General features: G+C 34.2%; 1 protein-coding gene across 2 annotated transcripts in view; it reads right to left on the bottom strand.

Annotated features, from left to right (window-relative positions):
- The window catches only part of ADGRB3 (adhesion G protein-coupled receptor B3), an 800,758-nt gene that overhangs the window by 56,669 nt on the left and 734,224 nt on the right, over window positions 1–9,865 (bottom strand). For both annotated transcript variants that reach the window (XM_007467820.1, XM_007467821.1), the window contains one exon: window positions 1,089–1,239. In XM_007467820.1, coding sequence (XP_007467882.1) covers window positions 1,089–1,239 — 151 coding nt within the window. The remainder of the gene's footprint in view (window positions 1–1,088; window positions 1,240–9,865) is intronic.

Here is a 9,865-nt window from a genome sequence, read left to right on the forward strand (position 1 = left end):
CCCTACATACTATAGTTCTTGGACCTAATCAGTTCCTGATTCAACTTTAGAAGGTCTTTAACATGAAATCCAGACAAAACTTTTAAGAAACTGTAAGTACATTACATTCTCCAATCTCTTCTTAATAGTTTTCCCACTTCCCTGTGCACACATGACATCCCCTAGCTGAAAACTGATGGATAATCTTCGTGTTCTTGGTCCTATATTTTCCAGCATGAATTATTCTGGTATGGAAATAAGTCCACTTATTTGTAATTTTTCAGGGTCCCTCTAGCATCCTATTCTCCAGTCTTCTGGTATATTAGGCATTTCTTATATATTTGGTCCAAAATTCTCCAGGTTTTTTAGTGCAGGTCTTTTGAAACTCAAAGCCAAATAAGACAAAATCCTGTTTTTTTTCCCCTAAAACTAGCTTCTTAAGTTAATTAAACTAATTAATTAATTAATTATAATTAAACCAATTTATTAATTCCAATTAAACATTAGAATTGGTCCTTTGAAATGTATAGGTCTTCCAGATGTCCATTTCATAAGTCAATGTGACAGAAACTTTTCCTAATCAAGAATTAATTCATCCTGTCAGCAATTCTGTGTTTCCTTTGAGGACCCCACAGACTAGCCATGAAGTTTCACTCACGGTCTCAACAGCTTTCTCCTGTGATGCGAATGGCTCTATTGAAATGGAGTTCTCAGAGTTTTCTTGTGGGGAGTACAGTACATGGTTAGTGTACATGACTAGAACATCATGCTTTGAGCCCTGAACATCTTAAGACATTTTGTGTTTCCAGAACCTATTAGTAGAGAACACTTTGATTCCTTGTCTGTAGATACCTCAGGTCTCATTTCCTACCACGTGGGCACTATTGATTATCAACTGACCAGCTACGTGGTCATCTAATATTCACTCCTTTTTAAAGTTCCAAATGCTCAAAGAATGTTCAAATATGACCAGCCTCCTATATTTCCACTTCCTCATATCAAATTAGACAAAGTAGCCTGGGGCTACTCACACTCTCCAGCTTCATTCATTACAGAAGTGTTCAAGGTCATTTTAACAAGAGCACAAAAGGGAATATTAATATGCTTACCCCATCCAAGGCACAAAAAGCGTTTCCTTATAAGCCGCGTCCTAATTTTTCCAGTTACAGCCATATATGATTGCCACGCCTCAGTCAAAACCCAACAGAATGAAGCCAGGAAGAAAAAGTGTAAAAATGCAGTGGTGGTTGTACAGATGCTCTGTGGAAACAGAAAAGACTCACACTTAATATGTGGGCATCACATGTCCTTCAGAAGGTTGTTAATCTCCAACTCATTGCTTTTACTTCAAATATCTACCTCTGCTTTGTGACAGAGTAATTATTTACAGAAATTAGAAACCCTGGAGTCTTTATGCTGTACGTTACCTATGATAGAAAAAAATGTCCTAATTCCACTTGTGTGTTCAATTTTTTATGAGGTGAAGCCTGAATGTAAATTTAAACTCTAGGGAGATTTAAATTACTACTTTACTTGAATTTTTTTCTTGAAACATAATTATGGGAATGATCCTTTCTTTGGGTTAATTTAAGTTACAGACATCTTGCATAATTCTTTTTGGTACATTCTTTATCCTTCTTTTTTAACCAATAATGCTTTGTTGTATTATCTGTTGATGTTAAGATTATATCACCACAGCCTTTCAAAAGAAAAAACTTACTATGCTTTTTTATACAAGTGTGATATTCAAGGTGTAGGGGCAAAGTACAAAATGAGGTCTGGCTAATAGCCTAGAAAAAAATAGCATAAGCATTTCAAAGTACTTAATACATTGCTCTGTGTTATTACACTATAATGTGTATCCTAATCAAATCATTTTGAAAAGCTAACCAAGTCACTGGCAGTACACAGCCATGATTTCAGAGATCTTTTTCTTTGTGCAACTTAATCACTTAAATGTGCCACCATTAGTTACTTGTGACTCATCTGCAAAGATAAGCAGCTTCATTTTGGTAAAGGCTGCTACTTACTTCACTACTGGTATAATTTCTTTGTGTAAATCTTGTTAAAATGCCAGTCTTTATAAACCAGTCCCAGTAACCAAACTAATTTCTTCCTTTGTCAGTTTCAGTCTTGCTGTTTCCAACAATTGAAAAAAAGCAAAACATAGAGAGCTACAAAAAAAAATCACTAAAAACTCATAACAAAGAAATAAAAATACAATTCCCATCCTCCCATCTCTATTCCGATCCACTATAGCAGAATATCTTAAAAAAATTTTAACCCAAATTATTTGTTTATTCTTTGGAAATTCACCAGATGTTAATTTAGCTTTTCAGTTCTTTTAATCATATAAAAAAAAGTTACCATGTTTATATCACCAGGTTGTTTTAATGAGGAGGGATAATGTACAGATGCTGAGTAGGACTGTGCTAGGCAGATGGCAACTACTTAACTGATTATGAGTATAATCATCATTTTTTTAAGTAGTACTAAAAATGCTGTTACCATTTTTCAGCACGGGATTCCTTATTTCATGTGGTACTTAAATCTACTTGGTACTTAAGTTTATTCTTACAAAACTGATGGGAGTTTGGGACTGACATGTACACACTGCTGTATTAAAAATGGATAACCAACAAGGACCTAATGTATAGCACAGGGAACTCTGGTCAATATTATATAACAACCCGAATGGGAAAATAATTTTAAAAAGAATAGATACATGTATATGTATAACTGAATCACTTTGCTGTACACCTGAAACAATCACAACATTGTTAATCAACTCTAATATAAAATAAAAAGTAAAAAAAAAAAAGCAATCCATAAAGAAATTGATAACTTTCAATCTGAGAAAGTCATGGATTTCCAGCACCTTCTTCCTCATCCCTTTACTCCTGGTTCATCCATAATGCAGGAGCTTTAACCAACTGTGATTCTTCCTGTACTCGAGACACAGACTTTTTTCCACGTTGAAGTTTAAACATCTGCAGGCTGATTACTTTTCTCCTTCTTGATCTGTGGTCCCTGATCCTGATTTGAATTTCAAAGATACCATTCAATTCCTGGACTAGTTACACTTTCTAATTCACCTGTCATTTCCTTCCAACTGATCGTCTCCTCTCCGTTGTATGTGTTTATTGATTTATAAACGATCAGTACAGGCTTATATGAAACAATGCAAAATGTTGAAATGTTTAAATGATAGGTGCTAGAGGCACTGAAATTTTGTAAGAAGTAGTAAAATGCTCAAGGTCTCACTAAAGTGACTTAATTTGCTCTATTATGCTTGTTACTTTGGGATTTCTGAGACTCCCTTTAATTCTAATGTAAATTGAAATACACATAATACAAATAATTTGGGGGTACTGACATTTATATTTCAAGAATTCATGTCTCTCGGGACAATAACATGGTCACAACATGTGTGGGGAAATATACAGTAACGAGAGAAGTAAGACCCATTTCTATGGGTGGTCGCATTCTACTAGGATCAGATGAAATTCATATACACTAGAAAGTGCTCCAAGTATGGAATTAAGCTGTCTCAACATAAGAAAGTTGTATCTATGGACTAAAGAGGTCTAAAGTTATGAAACTAATCTTGTACAAAGGGTACAGCAAAACCCTGTGATGCTGAGAGGGAGCTACATTTTGCTTCATTACCATGTGAAGGATCAGTATACTCAGATATGCGCTTCATGAAACACACACTGATTTTTCTACTGATGTGTTATATTTGCTAAGCTGTCTTTTAAAGTACAACTTTTATAAATAGCAATTTTCAAATAAAGTCTGTTATTTTCACATTTGTCACATCAGTTTCCAGAAGGTGGCCACTCTAAGCCTGGAGCTCAGGATTCTCTGATTTCTTCTTCCACAGAACCTAAATCCCACATCTGGAACATACAGAGATCACCCATCCTTGGATCCCCACAGTACTGGGCACTTTTCCACTTATAAACTCAAACTCTGATTTTCCTTTTCTGTCAATGTTCACGTCTTGTCACTTGCTCAATTCTTACTGCCACCGGACCCTCTGTGGTGACCTCCACCCTCTCACACCCTGTTTTACTCAGCCCGTGTGTGTCTGCTCTCAACTCCATCAGAGCTGGGTCTTCACAGCTTGCCACTCACTAGCTCTTCAAGCTCATCATCCACTTCTTCAGCTCCTCCTTCCCTGTTGTTGACAGGTATTACAAAACTTGGAAAGGTATTTAACTTGGCAAACTGAGGACAGTTTATACCTATAAACTTCACGTACACTTTTCATCACAAATCCATAGGGACAACAGAAAAGGTTGCATAAAATAACTGGAAAGAAAAGATATGTAAACTATGGTAGACTAGGTACTGTGAGAAATGCCTGAAAAACAGAAAGTTGATGAGGGAGGGATGAAGAATACCAAGCCCAAAGCTACCCATTAGGAGCAGAGATTAAGATGGAAAGTAGGAGATGTAAGATATATGGATGATACAGAATTTCCTACATCTGTTTAAAAGTATTTTTGGAAGAACAAAAAGAGAGAAAATTTGGGGAGGAGGAAGCCTTTAAAGAAATATTATGGGGAAATTTCTCAGAACATTAAAGATCCTCTAGCTGCAAGACAGATACACACACACACACACACACACACGAAGATATCTATTGTGATGAAATCTGTGAACATCAAGAATAGAGACAAAATCTTAGAAGCTGTCAGAGTCAAAAGAAAGATTACTTCCAAAAGAATAAGAATCACATTGACGTCGATTCCTTGTGAGCAACCCAGGATATAAGAAGACAATAGGCTATCTTCAACATTCTAAGGGAAAATAACTTTGCAGAATTCTACACCCAGCAAAACTATTATTCAAGTAGAGGCAGAAAGAAAGACATTTTTAGAATGGAAAGGAACTTTGAAGTTTATTACCTTAAGATTCTCTCTGAAAGAATTGCTAGACAATAAAAACAAATAATAATAAAAAATCCAGAAGAAGGGAATGAGACAAAAGAAGTCTCATGAATATCAATATTAAAATATGTTAAGTCAATAAATGCTTATTAAAAATTAAAAATATATATTTATTATATAGCCACTTGGATATATAATTCAAAATACTATCAATGAGGGCTAAAAGGTGAGAGATAAAAGTTGTAAAGGAGCAGGGTAATTTAAAAATATGTGGAAGCCTCTTTTTTTTGTCTGCAGGAATATTTCAGATACTGATTAACTCTAGATGTTAGAAAAACATGTTTGAACATTTATGTTAACAATGTTAAGGTAACCAAAAAGGGTGGAAACAAATAATATATTTGTAAAATAGAAAATTTGAACTAAGAAAAATCTATCAGTCCAATTAAAGGTAGGCAAAAGGACAACTAGAAAATATAATACACAGAAAAATTAAATGAGGATAAGAATAATTCCAAACTACAGGAATCACAATAAATGGGAATGCTTTAGATTCACTAGTTAAACGTTAAGAACTTTTATCCTGCATAAAAAAAAATAAATCCAGTAATGAGTTTATAAGAGACCTCAAACACAATGACATAGGAAGACTGAGAATAAAGAGATGAAAGAGCTATATTAAGCAAATGCTAATAAGAAAAAAATCAGATGTCACAATGTTAATATTGAAAAAAGCATTAAAAGAGATGAAGGACTTTTCATACTGATAAAAGGAGGAGGCCATAAAGAAGTTTCCAAAGTAACACATTTCTATGAAACTCATCACAAGTTTCCATGAAACAAAACCTGAGAAAACTACAAGGAAAACTGTCAAACTAAGTTTACAATGAAAGAAAACCTATAGCTCTCAGAAAGTCACAGAAAAGTGGAGAAAAATAGTAATATGGAATACTATAACAATCAATAAAAGTGATTAATCTTCTTTCTTTGCAATATTATACATAAGAAACAACATGTGCAGTTCTTTAAAATACAAATAGAATATTTATAACAGTTAACTAGTGCTAGGACAGAAAGTAGACTAAAATAAACTTAAGTAGTTTGATAACATACAGGACATTTTCACAAACTACAATGTAATGAATTTAGAAATCAAAATTAAAATTCTGTACCTCTTGGGGGGAAAACTTTTAAATAATTAATAAATTAAAGAGAAATTAAAATCCAAATTATAAACTATTTAGAACTGAAAATCAGTATCAAAACTTGTGCAATTTTGCTATGACAGTACTCAGGAGAGTTAAAGCCACAGATAGAAAACAAGAGAAAATGAAAATAAATGGGCCACTTAAAGAAATCAGAAGGAGTTTTATAAAGACAAAAGCAGAAATTACAAATGAAAAAATTTAAAAACGTCAAACTGATCTACAAAACCCAAGCTGATTCAAGAGGCTAATAAAGCAGCTACACCTTTGGCTATTGTGATTTTTTTAAATGGTGGAGGAGAAAGAAAAATAAATAACATTAGGAATAAAAAATGTTATTAAAAATATCATAAAAGAATAGCAGGTAATATATATATAAAATTGAAAATCTACATAAGATGGACATTCTTCAAGAAAAACATAAATGATCAAAACTGGCCTGAGAGATAAAATTTAATCTTAGCTAAAATGGAAAGGTAGTAAAAGGTAATAAAAGAAATCTTCAAAAATGACAGAAGGTTCAGAAAAATTTACCGGCAAATTCTAACAAACAATGTACTATAAGTCCCATTTTATAAAATATTTTCAGGCCAAAGAAAAAGATTAGAAATATCTGATTCATTTTACAAAGCTAGAATAACATTGACATCAAAATGAACAAGAAAACTATGAGCCACTTTCACTTATCTACATAAATATGAAAATATTAAATTAAAGATCAAATCCAGAAATACAGAATAAAAGATAATAAATCACTGTCAAATAAGTGTGCCCACTAATGCAGGATGATTTCAACATTTAAATTGACCTCAATATAATTTATTATATTAACAGATTAAAGAAACCATGTGATCATATCAATAAATGTGAAAGAATTTGATAAAATTCAAAATCCAGTGATCATTTAAGATATCTTCATTACATATTACAAATAGAGGAGAACATTCTTACTTAATAAAGGTTATCTCTCCAAAACTTATGATTGAAAATTATATCTAATAGTGAAATATTAGAAGCATTCCCATCATGAATTAAAGCATGCCCACCCTCACTTCTACTATTCTAAATTGTATAGGAGGTCCTCACCAAAACAATACAAGAAAAAGTAATAGGAAAGGAAGAGACAATATTTTCATCATTGCAGAAATATATCTCCTTACTAGAAAACCCAAAAAGATCAATTTTTTAAACAATTGGAAATAATAAGAAGAATCAACAAGGTGGCTGGAAATAAGATCAACATACAAATATATTTCCCGTACACTGATATCAATATACAAAACTGACTTCCTTATATACCAACAATATCCATTGGAAGATGTAGTACAAAATTTCTAATTACTCATGACAGATTTGTCTTTCTTCTCCCTCCCAAACCATGTTAAAATGGCCAAATTTTTAAGCAACAGGAAAAAAAGAGAATAGGCAGTAGACAAGAGTGAATGAACTCAAGGCATTGACAAATTCAGAAGATGCTGAGGGAAGGAAGTGTAACTGACTTAGAGTGGCAGAGAAAGTTACAGCCTAAGTTCTTGTAGGGTGAGGGGGTGGTGGAAGAAATACTGACTGTAATGGAGCCAATTCACTCTGCAGACCTTCAGAGGGTTTAACACGTGGAAACAGTAGGGGCCAGAAATGGAAGGAAGACCCAGGTTTGCATGGGACTGAAAAAGAGCCAGGTTGGTTGAAAACTCTACATACAGAGTAGCTGAAACTATTTCTTCCCAGCTCAATACAGCCTAGCACTGTCACAGGGAGGCTTAGTCTTTGAAAAATTCAGTGGGGGGGTCTGAACTCAGACACCAGTCTCAGTGGGTAAGTGTACAAGGCAGATACAAATGTATGTATTAAACCATAGGGCCCTCCCTCACTTTCCCTCTCACTTCTACTCCCCAAATGCCAGCAGGTCAGAGGTTAAAATTCTGCCCCAAAGGGGAAAAATCTTCATACACTGGCTCATCCTTGATTAACATATAGATTACCTTTCAGTAAGTCCATCTATCCTAGTAAAGAGCTTCAAGTCACTTTTTAGGGCCTTGCTTTTATATATGATTACACAACCAAAGATAATTAGATAATTGAAAAAATCTTCCAACGTGGAAGAACGAAAAAAAACCAAGCGAAGAAAAAAAAAAGTGAGGTGGGAGGAGAGATAATAGAGGTAACAGAAAAATTAAAACTTCTAAAACAGATTAAGTCCTTCAGAAACTGAGAAAAGACATTGCACCTATAAAACAAAATCACTAGGGAAAGATTATCAGATGAAAGAAAAGGTCCTATTCACAATAACAACCAAAATTATTTAACACCTCAAATACATTTAACAAAAATGTGCAGGAGCTTCATGTAGAAAATTCTAACATTTAATTAAAGTACACAAAACAAGACATGAATAGATGGGAAATATATTATGTACATGAATTGGGAGGCTCAGTGTCATGTAATTGTCAATCTTCTCCAAATTGATAAATATGTTCAGTGCAATTCCCATCAATTTTTTTAAGCTTGACAGGCCAATTCTAAGTCATGGAGCAAACCCAATACAAAAATCCTCCAGGAAGTCTCAAAAGAAGAATAAAGCAGGATAGAGGTTTTCCTAATGGCATAAAAGAGAATAACGTGTAGTCAGATGATCACCATCCCCATTTGGCACATGAGGGTTTGGAGACACTAAGTAACTTGGCCCATGTTTCATGGTTACTGAATGAGGAGGAGCAGTTAAGGCATTGTCACTGGCCCCAGAGCTTGTGCACTTCCTTAACTACCTAACTACACTGCATTTTGACAATGTTATTTTGCTCATTAATAGCCTAAGCCTCACAATCTTTTTCATCTTTTTCAGGCCCCAACTTCCCCGCTTACTCTTATATCAGATGGGCTTGCCTTCAACATTACTGATGAGGTACGGACCATCAATAGTATCGTTAATCTCATATTCCCTGGGACCCTTAGCTTCATCTACCTCTGCCTCCTTTCCAGAGCAGACTCTCACCCTTCCAGGAGCGGGTGTAATAGAGCTAAGAGGCAGGTTCACACACTGCTTCATCTGCTGTAAAAATGAGGATGCTGACAGCACCTACGTTGTAGGACTGTTGTAAAGGTTAAATGGCATGATCTATGTAAAGAGCTTGACACATACTAACTACTCTGGACCCTACATTTGGTCAGCTTTATACTCTCCCCATTTACTTAGCTTCTATATGCTTATATACATAATCTCCTAGCCTACAAGTCTGTTAAAATATCTATTTTCAACCAACAAACCAGCCAATCAACTCCTTTTTATTGCCTTTTTTTGGACTGGTTCTCATCGGGTTGCTTTCTCTTTCCAATTGTCAAAATTCTTGAAAGGTTAAGCTGTTCATCAACTTCTTTACTACCAGCTCACATATTCTCTTCTTGCCATACAGCATCTCCCCTGAATTGCCCTCCCACACGAATAACCCCTGACTTCCTAATTTCCAGAGCTCATGAATGGAATTCTTTTAGTTTGCCACACAAACTTTGAACCTCAACATTCTCACGCATAATGAGATCTTTACTATATGATCTTTAAAGTCTTCCCTAGCTCTAAAATTCTACAATACCATGAATACTCTCTAATTAAAGACCTCATCAGGATATTCACGTCTTCTTGAATTAATTTAATTTTTAATTAATTAATTTTGGAAATTTATGTTTTCCCAGGAAATTATCCTTTTCATTTATATTTTCCAATGTCTTAGTATCTGGTTATATACTATAATGTTCTCATAAGTTTTTTTTTTTTTTTTTTTTTTTCGG

The sequence above is a fragment of the Lipotes vexillifer genome, unplaced genomic scaffold, assembly GCF_000442215.2.
Source record: "Lipotes vexillifer unplaced genomic scaffold, Lipotes_vexillifer_v1.1 scaffold133, whole genome shotgun sequence".
NCBI lineage: Eukaryota > Metazoa > Chordata > Mammalia > Artiodactyla > Lipotidae > Lipotes > Lipotes vexillifer.